The sequence below is a fragment of the Talpa europaea genome, assembly GCF_964194135.1.
Source record: "Talpa europaea genome assembly, chromosome: 3".
Lineage (NCBI taxonomy): Eukaryota > Metazoa > Chordata > Mammalia > Eulipotyphla > Talpidae > Talpa > Talpa europaea.
The window spans coordinates 102,470,720-102,488,782 of NC_140069.1; the positions used below are offsets into that span (position 1 = coordinate 102,470,720).

The following is an 18,063-nucleotide window of genomic DNA, read 5'->3' on the forward strand; positions in this document are numbered from 1 at the left end:
CAGAAAATTTACCACCTTCACCACTTTTAAGTGTACAGTTTGGCAGTGATAGGCATATTCACATTGTTGTGTAAACACTCTGCAGAAGGCCTATCATCTTGGAAAACTTAAACTCTACACCCATTAAAAAGGGCTCCCCATTCCCCTCCCACCCTAGCCCCTGGCCACCCTTCTACTTCCTGTCCATAGGAGTCTGACTATTTTTGGTACCACATATAAGTGGAATCACATACTATTTGACTTTTGGAGACTCAATCCCTTAGCACAATGTCCTCAAGTTTCATCTATGATGTTGTATGTGTTAGAATTTCCTTCCTGCTTAAGGCTGAGTAATATTCCATTGTAGGTACATATACCAATTTGTTGTGGTTTTTTTTAAAGATTTATTCTTTTTATTTTATACAAGAGCTGGGGTACAGGCCAGAGGTGTGTGTGGGGGGGTGGTGAGAGGATTCACCAGAGACAGAGCGGGGAGCAGAACAGGCAGACGGAACGGAAGCACTGATGAGGGGAGCAGTGGGCGAGACAGGAGAGGTCTGCCGCACCATTTGGGAATCTCCCTGGCCAGCCAGGAATCAAACCGGCGCTGCGGAGGCTGCAGACAGCTTGACAGAGCTGTACTCAACCCGTTGCACCACCGGGGAGGCCCTACATGTACACCCTCAATTATTTTAAGTATATACTCCAAATTGCAAGATTAAATGCTAATTCCATTTTTAATTTTTGGAGGAATGGTCATACTGTTTTTCACAGAGGCTGTACCATTTTCCACCCCTACTATCAGTGCACATCCTCAGCCACACTTGATCCTGCCTGGTTTTTTGATAGTAGCCATGCTGATGGGTGTGAAGGGGTATCTCATTGTGGTTTTTTTGCTTATCCTTAAAGAGCATATTTATTCACAGATGGTGCTGATTCGGTTTTCTGAAAATTCCAGTCTAAAAAACACCCCCTTTCATACATTTATGCCTGATGTTCACATTTATTCATGAAAAAGAAGATAGAAGAAGCCACGCAGACATGAATTTTAGCATTTTTTATTGTATACTCAGTGTGTAGAGACAATTTCAAGGGCAAGCACTAGATGGGGAAGTTATCTGGTTGGTAGATTTTGTACAAAAGACTGTTAAGACTACATGGTCAGTTTCCATGGCAGGAAACAGAAAGACTCTTTATTCCCTGCTAAGAGCATCTTCCAGCTCACACATTTAACTTGTCACAATGTGACTGCAAACTTGTACTTATTTGTTCCCATAAGAAATCTGCACGTGACATTCAGGGGTGTTTGAAATCAATCAGATCAAACACATTTTGACACAAACCATGGGAGGGAATTTCAGATGGTGTGGAACAAAACACCCCGGCCACAGGGAAGCACAGGTGGTGCAGGGAGAGCAAGTGTGTGTGCGTGTGTGCTTGTGGTGTGTGTGAGAGAGAGAGACGTGCCCCTGCCCCCTCCACAAGAATGGTCAGCCAGTGAGCTCTCTCTTGCCTTCCTCATGTGCTTCCCTCCTAAAGCTGAGAGCTCAGCTAACAAGCTTCCCCAGAAATGGCAGTGGGCCCTTCACACAACAGTGCAGGTGGTGCTGGTCCCACCTGGCTTCCCCAAGGGAAGGGCTGCATCACACACACTGGATGTGGGACCACATCAGTTAGGGAGCAAAGTAGTTTGCCTGGTTGTTTATTATCTTTTATACCTAAGGTTCCTCCAGTAGGGAAGGAATCCCCTGCTAATACCTAGTACGCACGCACCTGCTCTGTTAGCTTGTAAGACGCTAATACACGTGGCTTATGTTATTGGTCACTAAAGAATTGCCCTAGGATCAAATCTATCCTTATTCTACCTAAAGTTCCAAACCATCTCCAAGAATGAACAAGTACTACCTTCTGCTTTACTAATTTACTTTTCCTTCAATCTCTGCCCTCCTCCCGTCCCCCCCACTCCCTGGAGTTTGGGGCTGTCTTGATCTATGGTAACTTCCATCTACAAGACAAGACTAACTAGGGTATGCTTAGTTATGGGTCACGGGAACGGGAGAGAGAGTCTGTCCTTTATGGCTATGTCTTCTTTCTGCACAAAGCATGCACACGCCCCCCCACCCCCAAGTCCTAATGGATACACAAATGGTTTTTAAGAAGCTACTTACACACTGTGACCTTTAAACATTATTTTCCTAGTTCATCTTGAATATTTATTTCCCTCCAATTGCCTCTAGAAAAGCAACCCCGGTCAAGAAATTATCCATGTCATAATAAGCATTTTTCAAAGCAAAGTCTGCTAGAGTGTTTAAAAACAAACATCCCCAAACAACCTCTTCGAAATCCAACAATGAATGTCAAGCTGTTAAGTAGATTAAAGTCACTATAAATGAGTGCAGCCACACTAGCAGATTTCTTGCTCGCTCTAGTTGTCGTCTTTCCCCACATGTCCCATTACACCAAGAATCCAGCAACTGCGGCCACCTAGGTTTCACTCTCCTAGACCACCTCCACACCTAGTGGAAGCTTCCAGCGCCAGTCAGCTTCTGCCAGGGAGGGCTGCTATGCCCGCTAGTGGTGAGATAGGGGCATCACAATTGTCAAGTCAACTCAGAGAGGGTTGGCTCTTCTCTTGGGTGCTGGACCAAGGTCAATGACCCCTAACAGAAGTAGCCATTGTGTTTCCCAGTGCACAATGGCTGGGCAATGGCATAAAACTGGCTGGGTCTGTATGACCTTTGTTTGGCCCATAATAATGAAAGCTGGTTTCTGTGTAATTTATTCTCACTAAACACTTTTGACCAAACCCATAATCACGTGGGGTATCTCAGGCATGTAAGATCTGATGAAATGTTTCCATAATAGAAAAAGATGAAGCCATATGGCAAAAGTTTAGAGTGACTTTCTGCACCATCTTATTTTAAATAACCACCAGTAGGTTATTTATAAGAGGGGATGAGGTTACTACATCATCCTCCAAGTTCCCCAATTAGCAGCTATAGACAGACATTCTCAGGACTGTCCCACCTATGAGGAGATCCTAAGTTCATCAACAAGGAAAGCCCAGGCCAAACCTGAAGAAAACTCAGCAACTACAAGCCACCATACCTGGCTGCTGTTACTTTATCAGCTCTGATAATCTCATCTCTCGCCATTGTAGCTAGTGGTATTACATACAAAATTACAAGACTGCCAGGCAAAACACTCATGGTGTTCTCATTAGCTATACTTTCAAAGGAAAGTTGGCAGAGGGAAAAAAGAAAGAGCTTCAGTGTCCACATCTGGGAATGGGGCCCAGTCCCTTCCAGCTCTCAGGGGCTGTGACACAGTACTGCTAAATCCCTTCCAAGACTACTGACATGCACAGTATTTCCATTTGAAAATTCCTATCAATGATGAAGCATGCTTAGGCCCCAATGGCACCAGGGAGGCTGGAGTGATTCAGTGGCTGCTCTCTCACTAGCTGCCATACTAACATACTCTTTTATTATCAGCTCTGCCTCCGGTCCATTTCAAGAGTGTTTGAGGGATTCAGTAGCTGGAGGTAAGCCACCCTATACTCGCTCACTCCAGCCAGTTTGAAGGTAGCCACTGGAAAACCTGGGACGTGAGGAATAAGGGGACAGACCAGGGAAGTCAGATGCTTCCTGCATAGCTTTGTGGGAAGTAATGGGCTGGGCAGGAAAGCTGGGGGCTGGATTATTACCCTGGAGCGAAATGCCTCTACAGCCATCTGTCACCTCCTTGGCCTCTATCTTCCCGGTACTGAGCCCATCTGGTCTTTGATGCTTTTCTATGCTCTGCTGGTAAGTCAAATCCTTCATGTGTACACAACACTAGAAACAAATCAGTGTAATGGAAGCCTCTCTGCTGAGATAACGCAGTGGCTGCCCGGACTCCAGCTACTTTAACTGGAATCTAAATAGTCAAGAGCTTTTCCTTTTCTTTCCCTCATTAGCTGAGAGAGCCGCAGCTTTATGGCGTGGAACTATGCCATAGAGCCTTTTAATTAATCCTAAACTAGATGGCAGTAACCAGGCCTAGGATCTTTTCTCCATGGGGCCTCCTCCAGGGGATGGGTGTGCTGCTGTGCAGGGTAAGCAGCCGTGTCCTTAGGGAGATTCAGGAAGTCCCTGGTATGGCTGCCTCTGCACCTCCAGAGTGGGCAGGTCCCTGTTCACATGGAGACCAGCTCTCCTGCCCCAGTAAGCAGTCTGTGGGCGCACCTCGCCACCTCACACAGGCACAGTGCACAAGAGATCTTCAGGATCAGAAGATGGGGGTGGAGCTGGAACCCAAGGGGCGTCGCCTTTATCCTTTCTCACTGGTTTTGCCCCTCAGAAGACTTGCCCAGAAACATTGTTCACCGCAGGCATGCTCACAAGGCAAGGGAGGCCAGGGAGCTTCTCCCTGGACTAAACACCCTAAAGCTTCTCCCTTGAGTACACACCCAAGAGGCCTGGGCAGACAAAGAAATGGCGTCTGTTAACCTGAAAGAAACTGTTACTGAGAAAAACAGTAAGATTTCAAAAGACTACTTTGCCCCAAAACTGAGTGCTGTGGAGTATGTCTTTCAAAGCTTGGTGAACTCTCATCCTGTGGAAAGGCTAATGTGCCCATTGTCACTGAAACACAATAATAGCAGCTTAAAATCCACAATTAGTCAGATGTTCAAACAACAGGCAAATGGGATACATGTTACATTGCAAAGGAAGGGGCTCTACAGTGCAGAAGGGGGCATTTTGAGATTCAAGGCAGAACACAAGTGAACAGTTCAATTTGGCTTCAGAAAAAGAGACCACATCTGAACTTTCTCATTTTACTCAAACAGGAGAGTGGTTTGTCTTGCTGGTAACTTAGTAAGGTGGGAAAGTTAAATAAGAAGGGGGAAAGGAATGCTTACTTCACTTAAAGAACTTAATCTCCGTGTCAACACAGTCATAGAAAAGATCCCCCACTTCAGTGGGGTCCAGGGGGTCAGAGCTGGTGAGGATTTCTTCCATGGCTTCCAAGCCTTGCTTCTCTAGTTCCAGCATGGTCTTCCTCAGCTTGTGACCTTGCTCCTGAGGAAGGACAAAAAATGTGGGGGTCATGGCAATAGGCCCTGTGGTCCTACCCATTGAATTCAATCTGTTCCCGCAGGACTGCCACGGAATCCTAGAATATCAACATGGCTATGTCGCTGCTCTGCTTTTAAAATACTCGGGCAGCAACTCATTGTCTTCTGATTCCTGAGTGGCATTCAGGAAAGACGCTTTGTAACATACAAGGCTCTTGCTGGCCTCACCTCTTGTCATGCCCCCACATCTCCCTTCTCTCCAAGCTCAATTATTGCATTCCCCAACCCATGTTAGTCCTCGCCCCTGCAAGGCAACCCTGCTGTCTACATGGCTCATCCCTCTGTCAATGCTTGTTCAGCTCGCACCCATAATGAGGTCTCTGGAAGTTTTCCTCTGGGCTGCAGCAGTACAATGTCATGGTCATTCTCTCCCAATCTAGTAAGGGTTGGTCCACTTGCCTCTGTGCCCATTAGACACTGGTTCTTGGGGAGTGGGACCAAGGCTTATCTCTGTCCTCCTATGCCTGGCACATAGTAGGCACTGCTCATAAATGTTTGTTGAATGACTAAACAGATCAAGGAATAATCACATGCCATGTCTATCCCTGCTTTATTTTTTTCCTGTGGTGAGATCACCTCTTCCAAGTAGAAACCATTCATTTATAATGGATGACAATGAGAATTTCTCATTTGCCCAATTTATCTCAGAATGAAAAAGCTGCTCTCGCCACCACTCACCACTTTCTAACACAGCTTTGACTCAAACCAACGATCACATCTCAATTTCAAAGTTTATGGGAACTCACCGGTCTCAAGTCTTTGTAATGTAAGTACTACAGCTGGGAACATATGGTCCTAGATCACCCTCTGCTTCCTACTTGCCAAATAGCCATAAAACCAAGTACCAAGGAGTGACATTTTTACTCTTACTTATCCACCTAGAAAATCAGAACTGGCACAGGCTCATTTGAGCAGCCCTAGAGAAAATTCAGTGTAGTGCAGCTGCGGCAATCACGATTCCAGGGAAGGGTCTGGCAGGGCAGACAGATGGGAGCTCACTGTGCAGCTTTTTGTGTCAAAATGGTCATCTCTGTGGCATGAAAGAGCAAGTCTACAAAAAGTGAAACTCCCTTCTCGGAGACATGATCTGAATTCACCAGGAGTTGCTGCTGTTGCCTTCTTTATATACCTTTTCTATAGCACACCATGCCAAATATAAAGAAATTAACTGACCCAGTCTACACACAATGAATGCACCAATTTACCTAAAAGGGGTCGTTTCTCTATGATAAACAGAACCTATGGCATGCTGTTGATAAAATGCTTGTGTTGGAGCTGAGCATCCAACAACTTTCCTTCTTCCTTTAGCAAAACAGAAGCTTGATTTTATATGACCAGCACCACTAATGGGGGCTGTGGGCACATATTGGGGTGCTAGGGAACACAGAATGGGTATTTCTCAGGTCTGAATTGATGTAATCTTACTAACCAAAACTTTGGAAGGAAAGGGAAGTTACATTTATAATTTTTTTTGCTAGAACTTGAGAATCTTAAAAAAAAAAATTACTGTGGCAAAATATACATGACATAGAATGTACCACCTAAGCCACTTTTAAGTGAACAGTGCAGTGTCATTATGCACACTCACACTGTTGTGTGGGCACCAACCATCTGAGGGGTTTTCTGATGAATCACTTTTTTGAAAATAAGATTGCATCTTTAAATAAAGCCTTGCTATCACCTACAACTGTTTACAATCATACAAAGAATTGTAGACAGCAGAAAAGCAGTATCCCTACTAGACCACACATTTCTATGAGTACTAGGTAAGTGAGAGATTCCTAGCCCACTGAATTCTAGAATAACAGCAAAAGTAGAGGCTTTGGTTTCAGGAGCGTGTGGGGCAAATGAACAGCGTCACTCTGGAAAGGGCCTTGGATTTTCTGCATTTCTGGGAGGAGTCGCTCTGGAGAGAAGCATGATGATGAGCTGCTCAGCCACTGCCCTCCTGACCACACTCCCATGGGCCAGCCACTCACCTGTTCACCCTCCAGAACAGCACGGGCCCACTCATGGGCTTTGTACAGCTCATGCCGGCGGTCTGGCTTCTCCTGGAACCGGGGCTCCTTTTTGGCAGGGTCATCATCCCCAAAACAGGGAGACTGTACTTTGGGGACAAGTTTGACATCATCAACAAAGATGAAAGGCTTGAATATGGACCTGGGGAGAAAGGAGAGGTGGTTCAGCCATATCGAGTCAGGGCTTGGGGACACCAGAGACTTTCCTTTGGTCATTGAACATATCCTGAGCCAACTCATGGTGGGTGGTGGCAGGGTGCACCCAAGACCCAAATGCGTGCTTTAGTGAAGCAGCTGTCATTTACAAGCAAATTCATCTATTTACAGCAAGGAGACATCGAAACAGACTTGTTTTGTTCTGGGAAGACCATTTGAGAGGTTCTTTTCAGTTAGGTAAAGTAAGGCAAGTAGACATGTGGGTTTTTTTCACCTTTCTTGCAATTTTTTAAAATTTATTTTTATTTTATATTTTTTACATCATTTTTAATTTTTGCACAATGTATGCATTTTCATCTTGGTTATAGTCCCCATACAATTCCCACCATCCTTGTTTTGATCCTACTCCCCTCTCCCCCACCCCATAGTGTGTCTCTGGTTTATAGTTGCTTGTTGATTTTGATTTTTACTTAAGTAAGGGACCAGGAAAAAGACATGTGGTGTTTTGAGGAGAGAGGGCAATGAGCCAACTCTTTGCCTCTCTCTCTGCCATCGTTTGCTTGAAAGTGACCTCCTGGGAAAGAAGCTCATTTGAGAATTTTTCTCTGGTTCTGCCTTATTTGAAAATCTCTGGAATCTTTCTGACAGACTCAGGGAGCAGAAAGATTAAGACAAATGACAAAAATAAAAAGGCGGACACAACACAGAGAAACAGCGGTCTGGTTGTCTCAGGGGCCAGTTCTGGGCAGAGTGGGTGGTTGATGCAAGAACTCTTTGATTCAGTTCTTTGGGCATGAAGGATGGATCTGAGAGAAAATGCCGTGTGTGTGTGTGTGTGTGTGTGTGTGTACTTTTGTACAACTGGGCACTCCTCTCTGCCTCTGTCTATCATTTTCTCCCTCCTCCTTTCATCTCCACTAAAATTATTTCCACTGTCCCTTCCAGCTCCTACACCTTTTGTGTTACTTCTATGTCTTTATCATGCCACCTGTGCACTTGTGACTTGGATTTCAGTTAGTTCATGCCAAGCACAGTCATGGTCTTCTGAATCCATGTAGCACAGGAAAAGTCATTCTATTTGATGTAACTTCTAATCCATTCCACATTCACTGGAATGTAGAGGTCAGTGTAACATCAATGAGGGGGTCTCTTCTAAGACAAGAAGTAATATATGCTTATCCCTCCCACCTGCTAGTTCTATTTTTCAAATAGTAATAAATATGATGAGGTGACCATAGTATTCTAAAGCAACTAAATCTCTCCAAGAACTTTTTCCCAAAGTCTATAAGGAAGTCAGCATCTTCAAATGATAAAAAAATGTGAAGCATAGATATGCCAGTTGATTAAAGGGGGAATTTTTTTGGAAAATGAATAAATGAAAATTATTGCTAATAATAAATGACAATCATACACTAATTTATTTAAACCAGAAAATATCTCTAATGCAGATTTGATCATTTGTGTCTATGTATTCAGAAAGGGGGGAATGTGGGTAATTCAGCAGTTCCCAAATATTCTGATTTCTGACCATTCTTTATGGAATATCACCTTAAAAAGCCATATTATCCCACAATGAACCTCAGATGATAGCATTTTTTTATTTCTTTGTGAACTGAATTTCATCTCTCTCTTTTTAAAATTTATTTATTTTTACATCGTTGTTCATTTTTGTACTATGTTGATTTCTCTTCTCAGGTGTTGTCCCCATAAAATTACCACCACCAAGACGCCCTTGAACTATCACCATAGACTCTTGTGCTCTTCCCTCACATTTTGATTCCTTTCCCTCCCCTCCCTGATGAATGTCTCCAATTTATAGTTTGACTGCTAGTTTTGCCTTTTTTTTTTTTGATCCCTTGTATGGTTTCCCTATATTCCTCCTATAAGTGAAATCATCTGATATTTTTCTTTTTCCTTTTGACTTATTTCACTGAGCATAATCCCTTCTAGCTTCATCCATGTTGCTGCAAATGGCACAAGTTTATCTTTTTTTGATGGTAGAGTAGTATTCCATTGTGTATATATATCACATCTTCTTGACCTAATCATCAGATGGTAGCATTTTTAATGCCACTTGAATGAATGTATGCTAATGAATAGACCAGGGAGATCAAATGACTCACCCACGGTAACATAGCCCTAGTGGCAAAGCTGAAAGTAACACCTGTGTGGTGACCAGCCCACCCAGCCAGGGCAGGCCCACTTCTCCCTGCATATGGAACACCCCCAGAGAGCTCCATAGATGGTACTGAGGTGTGACACAGCAGAGAGTGCTCCAGAAAGCTGCTTCTGCTCTATCCTCATGGCTAAACTTCAGAGAAGTGACCTGCCCCAGCATTTGCCTGGTCCCTCAGCCTTCATGTGGTTTGTGTGTAAATCTAAAAGGGGCAGGGCTGGGCCTCCCCGGTGGCGCAGCGTTTGAGCGCTGGGTTGTGAAGCTGCCTGCAGCCTCTGCAGTGCTGGTTCGATCCCCGGTTCGATCGCCGGTTAGATCCCTGGCTGCTCCCAGGCCACCGGAGAAGGGTCCCACATGGTGGAGGGTCCCACATGGCGCGCAGACCTCTCCTGCCGCCCGCTGCTCCCCTCAGCAGTGTACTTCAGTCCTTCTGTCTGTTCTGCTTCCCACTCTGGCGCTGGTGAATTCTCTCACCCTCCTGCACTTCTCACTGTACCCAGTGCCTGAATAAATAAATAAATCTTTTTTTAAATAAATAAATAAATAAAAGGGGCAGGGCTGCCAATAGCAAAGGGCAGCCCAGTGGCTGCCTAATGAGGAAGTGTAGAGCTGGTGAGTAACTCTATGGGGAACTTTGGTAAGAACAGGAAAACTATCAAAGGAGGCCACAAAGAAACCAAGTCACTGCAAACATCAGCTATAACTTTGGCAAATCTAAGATCCAAGCATGAAACTATGACATGAAGCGCAGTATGGCTTTCCATGGTCTGTCTCAGAGTCTGCAGAATTTGAGTTTTGGGTCACACTTTGAGCTACAGGCATCCTTGGAGACATCTTTGCCTTATCTGCCTTTTTATGCCTTCCAAACCCCTGTGATGGATGCCTGAAGTCAGTATACAAAACTGTTTTCCTCTCATTTGTTTTCTCACTTGGAATGAGAAAGTTATCATGGAAATCTCAACATTTTATGGTGTATCATCATTTTCAAAGTGTTTGCATTCAACTTCTCATAGTACCCCTGTTCATTCATTCAGTAAAACAGGCTGTCAACATGCAGTAAATATGCTGTGCAGAAGCAGTAAAAATGTTATGAGCTGACTGAGTGTAAGACGCTATTCCAGGGACTAGGGATACAGCAGTGAACAAGGCAGAGTGGAAAGCTTTGCCCCATTTTACAGACAGAAGCTAAGGAATTTATCCAAAGGCACATACTTTCCTAATAAGGCTAGATGTAGAACTAAATTCAGACATTCAAATCTAAAATCCTTGTCCTCTGCTACCTCTCATTATTTTCTGTTGTTGTTTTGGTTTTGGGTGTGTAGGGTAAGTAAAGTATCAGGCTTTTCTGCCCTCCTGCCATTAGGATTGATGATGGAACCCATGGTCCTGAATGCATGCCTGATGGCAGGCACCTGGAATAGGGTGTGAGCATGCGTAGGTGGGTACACCTGGGCTGAGAGACTGGGCTTATAAGGGCGGTGTCATGGGGATGCCAGCAGAGAGCGAAAGAGACCAGGAAGACAACCAGCAGAGAAACAGAGGCCAGGAGAGAATGCTGGAGAGCCCAGACAGAGTGAAGATTTGCAGGGCCTGGGAGGCCTGCCACCTCCTGGCCCCCCCAGCACCCCTGCCTGCCATCTACCTGTTGAACTCAATAAAAGCCTGAAAAAGCCACCAAGGGCTCCTAGGACTCTCCTTCACCTGGCTGCCCGTCTGCTCGGGTCATAGACATCCTGCTCTATGCCCTTCCTGCCACTACAGGGTGTTTTTACACTGCTACTGAAGAAAAAGAAATATTTTTTGTGCTTTGAGATTTGGGATTTTACCATTAGTGGTCAGCTAACACTCTGACCTCAAACAGTCTCTGTTCTTGCCAAAGATGCAGAAACTCCCTGAGCCATTAAGCCAGGCTTATCCTGAGCCCTGAAGTCCCCAACAGAGCCGCTGAGGCAGAGCCTGGCACAGAAAGGAGCAGCACAAAGGATGAATCTGCTTAACTTGGAGCCAACTGGAAAAGAACCTGGAAGCCAGTTTCCCTACATTGCAGGTGTCCCTCTGAATGGTTCATCTGTGAGTCAGCCCACTTTGCGGTGAGTCACTTCAATCACATCGTCAAAGCCATATTTAGCTGAGAACAGAATATCACTGAAGGATGTTTCCATTTAGAGGGAAAGAGAACTAGTATTTAGGGAGTGTGGGACAACCTTAGGCTGGAACTAAATGATTAAAGAGGTTTTGAAAAATTAGAACAGGATTACAATAGCTAAGCTTTGGAAACAACCCAAATGCCCAAAAATAGATGACTGGATCAAGAAGATGTGGTACATATATACCATGGAATATTACTCAGCATTCAAAAAAGATAAACACATGCAATTTGCTGCAACATGGATGGCGCTGGAAGGGATCATGCTCAGCGAAATAAGCCAAAAAGAAAAAGAAAAATACCGGATGGTCTCACTCATAGCAGGAATCTAGAAAACTTAAATAAGGGACCAGGAAAATGAATAACTATAAGAAAGTGAAAATCAAAATCAACAAAAAACTATGAACCAGAGACACCTTTAGGGGGGCGGGGGCGGGAGGGGAGGGATTGGGGTCAGAATGGGGGGCTGCAATTGTATGGGGAATATAACAATAAAATTTATAAAAAAAAAAAAAAGAAAAATTAGAACAGGAGAGATAAGATGGTGTTGGAAAAAGAATGAGATGGGGGGCTTAGGGGTAGCTGTTTTGCATAGGACCCTCAGTTCTGTGTATGTCTGCATAGGCTATGTCCTGCAGGGAACCAGGGCTCCACTAACATAGGGGACATGGTCTGAAGCCCAGGATGTAACCCCTAATAACGAGGAGGCACCACTTGTCACTAACTTGTCAACTAAGTTAACAATATGAGATATTTTTAGCTGATCCAATTAAGCCTTTAAACATAGTATAAAGAAGAGAAGGCAAACAGACATACACACATACATGCACGCATGCACACACACATGCGCACACACACTTCCTGTTCCTTGTATCCACCCAGCTCCTTTTCACTAAAGTAGGTCAAATTTAGAACGTCTTGCCTGTTTTCTGTTTCCTAGGTTGATGTACACTGCCTAATACAATTAGAGAAATGGGATGGGAAATAGCCATCTAATATTTAAAATGAATACTTTTAAATTCACTCCTTCTGAATGACCCATCCTGTATCTTGAGTATTTGTCTATTTTCCTAGAAGAGGGGGAGGGACTCTCCGTGTGCTGGCTTGACAACTGGATCTCTGGGGGAAAATAATGCCCTGATTCATGGTGTCTGCTATTTCCTGTGGAGTAAATGTACCTGCGATGACTCATTTCAAATTACCAAGGTGGAGTCACCAAGCAGCGCTGGGAAGAGATCTGCGTAATCAGTTCTCACCGGTTCTAGCACACAACAGGACCCTGCTCCATCCGCCTCCCACTCATCACAGCAGTGAAGCCTTAGCAGGTCCTGGCTTCCACTTGGAAGTGGCTTTCCAAGGGCAGAACCAAGGCACTAAAGCCTATCGGCATCACTATGTAGATGACCGAGGGACCAGATGACTCAATAGAATACAGCAATGTGATGACATTTCCTTCTCAGTAAAACTAAAGATCTGTTATGTCTCCCTCAATCTCTCAAACTCTGACTTTTGCATCTCCTTCCAACTCTCAAACTCACACAGTGCCTGGTTCATTCTAGAAAAGAGGAAGGAAAAAAGGTAAGGAGGGAGAAAGTGAAGAAGAGAATGAGAATATGTTATTTGGAGGGAAAAAAAATCTATAATTAGTACAGTGAGCACTGAACAAAGCAGTGTCAAGGCAGACAGGCAGATGGTGTCCCCCAGTTTCTAACATTCACTGGAGGGACAAATAATATAGTCCTGCTCCTCGGTCATGACCTTTGGCAAGCCCACTGCTCTGAAACTATTTCCTGAAAATGTCTGTCATGTTTTTAGCGCTAGCTAAAGCCAGTTAAATTTTCCCTAATTTTACTACCTAAAAACCCAAGAGTAAGTAATTATGCTTCCCGCTGACAAGCCACAGAATGTTGAACATGCCCAATTACAGAGAAACATTGAAATGGTGAATGGGGAGGGGAAGTCTATGACCGTTCCATAGTCACAGTAGGAAATGCAACTCATTTAGTCTTAGAAAATAAAAATGAAGGTCTTCCCGAGGGTCCCTAATCTTCCATAAGGTCTTCTCAATTAATTTAACCATGAATAATTGTCTTTTAAGATTACTTGAACATTTCCATTTAAACTATTAGAAGGCTGTTTCCCAACCCATTTCTTTAATTGTATTGGGTCAAGTACTTCAACAGAGGAAAAAGAATTCCTTTATTAGTGTTCTGCCATGGCAAAGCCCTGTCTTCTAAGCACGGTCAGAACAAGTTTCTGTGACATGGAGGACAATGCGGATTGGTGTGGTCCTTCTTCAACGTACTCCTTCAAAACTCCTGTTCCCTAAAGAACAATGTCCAAATATCGAGATGACTTAAGACCTTCAAAGTAGGACTCTGAAGCCCTACGTGTTCCCCTGTGGGTCGTCAGTGAGTGCTCATGAGAGCCAGCTGAGCCGGCAGTGCTGAGGATAAGCCAGCTCAGAGTCCATGGGGAAGTCTATAAACAACAGGGAGAGGAAGAAGGAACCCCTGCTTTGGTGGAACAAAAGAGGGTGGGAGTGGGGCCAATGGAACCAAGCATTCTGAATGGATATCACATCAAGAGAAAGTGGCTGGAGTGTAACAGGAGGCCAGACCCCAGAGGCTGCCTGGAACACTGCTGAGTGGTTGAGGCTCGCTGTATGAGGCCAACAGAGGTACCAGATGAGGGAGACAAGGCTTGTTTAGTGGAGGAGATGGGAGGGGTGATAGAGATAACCAAATCTGTAGGAGGAAGCAGAACTGCAACCATGTGCCATGCCATTCCATGCCTGTATACCTTGCACATGCTTTTCCCTCTGCAGAATGTCATTCCTGCTTTTTATGTCAACTCCTACTCTGCCCACAATGCCCAGTGCTCAAGTCCTTCTTCTGTGAAGTTTTCCAATTTGACTTCTCCATTGTCAGACTGGCCACCTCTTACCTCATACATGCTTGTACTAATGGCCAAGTACCCAAAAAGCACAATATCTGGTACACAGCAGATGCTTAATAAGTGCTTATTGAAAGAGTAAATGTGTGAATGAAAAAAGGAGCTTATACCAAATATAATGTGCTAGATGGAAGGAGATACTGATATCAGCAATAGTTTTAAAAATGAGGCCAAAGGATCAGGAGAGGTAGAGGTTTTTCCCTGAGTCATCTAAGAAATAGTCACTAGCTGGACATTGTCTTATGTTCCTGAGACAATAAGAAGAGAATAAATCTTTGCAGTTACAAAGGATATGAAATTGAACAGCTGCAGATTCCCTGTAGCAAGATCAAAGGTTTGACATACAATATTTAAACAATAATGATGATTTTCAGCCAGTGGAACACCCGAAAAATACAGAATAGGCAGTTTTCTAGAGCTTTTCAGACTGAGGGTCACTTACCTGTCAGATTCCTAGGTCCACCTCAAAGATTCTGATCTAGTAGGTGAGCTGTGTTTTCAAAATGTCCCGAGTGGTTCTGATAATGAACAGATCTGAAAACCTCTGAGGGTTGTGTCTTTAAGCCAGCATGATATGATTTGTGGGGTATGTGACTGAAATTATTGGGGTAGTGGCTTGCTGTTTAACTAGTAGACTAGATAGAGATAGTCTTGAGAAATAATAGTTAAACCTACTAGGTATTTATTGTGTCATCTCACTTAATGTTCCCAACAAGTACCTAAAGGTACTAACGGTAGGAGTTTGTACTACTCCATCACACAGTACAGACATGGAAGCAGAGAAGTTACCTTCCCAGCCAGTAAGTGACAGATCAGAATTAAAAATCTTGGCAATTTATTCTGGAGCCTTAACCTGTTCTTAATCTGTTCAATACTACTTCTTTACTGAATTGTAAGGGCACAAAGTAACTCCTTAACACACAGTCTTAAAGAACTGGTCCAGGACTTGAAGGTCTTTCTGTTGCCTTGATCACATTGAGGTGTGACATGGCTCTGCAAGAGAGAAGCAGAACTAAAGCACACTTGTTGGATGAGCTCTCAGTGGACGCACATGTTCTCTGCCTACATAACGGGTCTCAGACCAACCTGGAAGGATCTGGTGTTCCTGTGAAATAGTGAATGCACGGCAAGCTTCTATTTTGAGGCAGGACAGACACTCCACTGGCTGTGGTGAGGAATGACTCAGAATCTACACAGATTCCACTGGCTTTGTCCCGTAAGATGTTGATCATAGTCTGTACAGTGATGCTTTCTATAAGAAAAGGTAGAGACAGAAGATGTGGCAGACTGTTCACCAACTATGGCAGACTGTTCACCAAAATCCATTCATTCCTTTCCCTTTGTGGAGCTTTGTACAGCTCCTGAAATTATAGGTGGGAACATGACTGCTCAACTAGAAACCGTATCTCCCAGCTTCCCCTGTGGCTAGCTGTGGCCCTGATTGAAGAGGGGCAATCACAAGAGATGTACTCGCTCACCTTCTTGCTTTTCTAAGCTCTCTTTGCCTGCACAGCAGTCTCCATGGTCATCAGCTGGAGAAAAAACTTCAGAAAAATTGAACTCGTCCTCCCCAGTCCACCAACCTTGACTCTGAGCATAACTTCTGAGTTCGGGATGCTCAGCATCGATCTTAGTGGTGAGTGAAAGCTGATTGCAGATGCACCTCACTCCCTCTGTAGAAAGCACAAAGCCCAGTTAGTTGGAAATATAAAGACTTAATCAAGAAACAGAAATTTGGGCCTACCTGGTGGCCTAGGGGTTTTACGTCTCTGGGGTACCACTTTGATGGCCTGAGTTCGATCCCCGGCCAGGGAACTAACCTACATATGGCACGGCAGACCTCTCCTGTCTCGTTTGCTGCTCCCTCAGCAGTGTAATTCAGTGGATCTGCCTGTTCTGCTCCCCACCCTGTCTCTGGTGAATCCTCTCAACCCCCACACCTCTAGCCTACACCCTAGTTCTTTTAAGAAGAAATAAATCTTAAAAAAAGTAACACATTTATGGGGCTCCCTCCCCCTGCAACTTAACTTTAACTATAGGAAGTTAAATTTTTTATTCAAATTTTAAAGAATAGTTTTTTTGTTTTTTTTTTTTTTTGAGGGAAACTCCCAGAAGACTAGACAGGAACTGACCAGCCTTATCACATTTTAAATGAGCAATGGTCACTTGGCTTTAAATTCACAAACAAAAGGAAATACATGAGCTATTCATTCTGGCTAAATAAATCCCAAGCACTGACACATATTACCTACAAGAAAAGCAAAAGGTGGTAGCCTTCACGAAAAGAGCCTACTAATATGTGTCAGCAGCAGAGATTCCTCCACTTTAGACTACCCTCTGCTCAAATATATGTAATATAACATATGCTATCTATGTGACATATAAACTATGTATGAACTATATATATGTAATTATATTATTTATATGGCTTCAAAATACATATGACACCTTATTTAATCTTTTCTAGGTCCCAATATTTAGAAAAATAGTGGCGCTGGTAATGAATTGCTTTAAAATACTGGAATGTACCTGTGAATTATGGGTCCGAGTGTGTATGTGTTAGACACATACATATGTGTGCTTTTGTATAAAATCTACAGGAACTTTTTTCTCACAAAAATATAAGCTTAGCTAAGTCTAGAATCCGAAAAGTCTCCATTCTAAGTACACTCCACCTTGATGAATGAGGATGAGGTCACAAATTCTCCTATCTGCTGGCCACTTGCTGTGTCTTCTCCAAGTCTAAGTTGCAAATATTGAGAATGACCTGGCCTTCGAGCTTCAAGATGCTGCCCGTAACACTAAGAAGTTAACAGGTGAAGCTCATAAGGGCCATTTACAATTGTCCCCAGGGGGCATGTTGCTCTTCCAAATTCTGGGAGAATGAAGTAGAGAGCCCAAATCACAAGCAGCAAGAAAGTCATGACTGCCTGAAAACCAGCCCCTAGAGACTGGATCAGTGCTGGATCGAATTCTCCTAGAACGTTCTGCTTCCCTGATTTTCACTTAGACAAAGTAAGCATTCCTGGATGATAGGCATTTGTTCTTTGCTTATTCCTCTTTTTCAAAGGAACCAATAAGAGTAAAACTATTTTTAAAATAAAAAGTAACTTCGATCTAAACAACTGATTTTGTTTGACATTATTCATGCTAAGCCATTTTCTTTTTTTAATTTTGTGAACAATTCCACAGATGTTATTTTCCTAGAGGGTTGATTTATAGTAGACATTTTCTTTCAAGAGTTTTCGCATTTGGGGACCTGAGTTCATTAAATCCTACCGCAGTCACATTGCTGCTAGGATTAGAGGACATGAAATCAACGAGTCCAAGGAGTGACTAGGGGTTTTATTTAAATATTTAATGAAAGACAACATTCATTTTCAGGAGATGGATTTTTTTTTAAAGATTTATTTATGTGTACAAGAGCTGGGGTACAGGCCAGAGGCGTGGGGGGCGGGGGAGAGGATTCACCAGAGAGAGAGTGGGGAACAGAACAGGCAGACTGAAATACACT

The 18,063-nt window shown here is 43.7% G+C and overlaps 1 protein-coding gene across 1 annotated transcript in view; it reads right to left on the bottom strand.

The window, feature by feature from the left end:
• Window positions 1–4,883: 4,883 nt before the first annotated feature.
• SCRN1 (secernin 1) overlaps window positions 4,884–18,063 on the bottom strand; it is a gene marked incomplete at both ends in the record, with an annotated part of 31,150 nt that continues 17,970 nt past the window's right edge. The window contains 4 exons of the mRNA XM_084229866.1: window positions 4,884–5,042; window positions 7,078–7,258; window positions 15,636–15,801; window positions 16,028–16,222. Coding sequence (XP_084085992.1) covers window positions 4,884–5,042; window positions 7,078–7,258; window positions 15,636–15,801; window positions 16,028–16,222 — 701 coding nt within the window. The remainder of the gene's footprint in view (window positions 5,043–7,077; window positions 7,259–15,635; window positions 15,802–16,027; window positions 16,223–18,063) is intronic.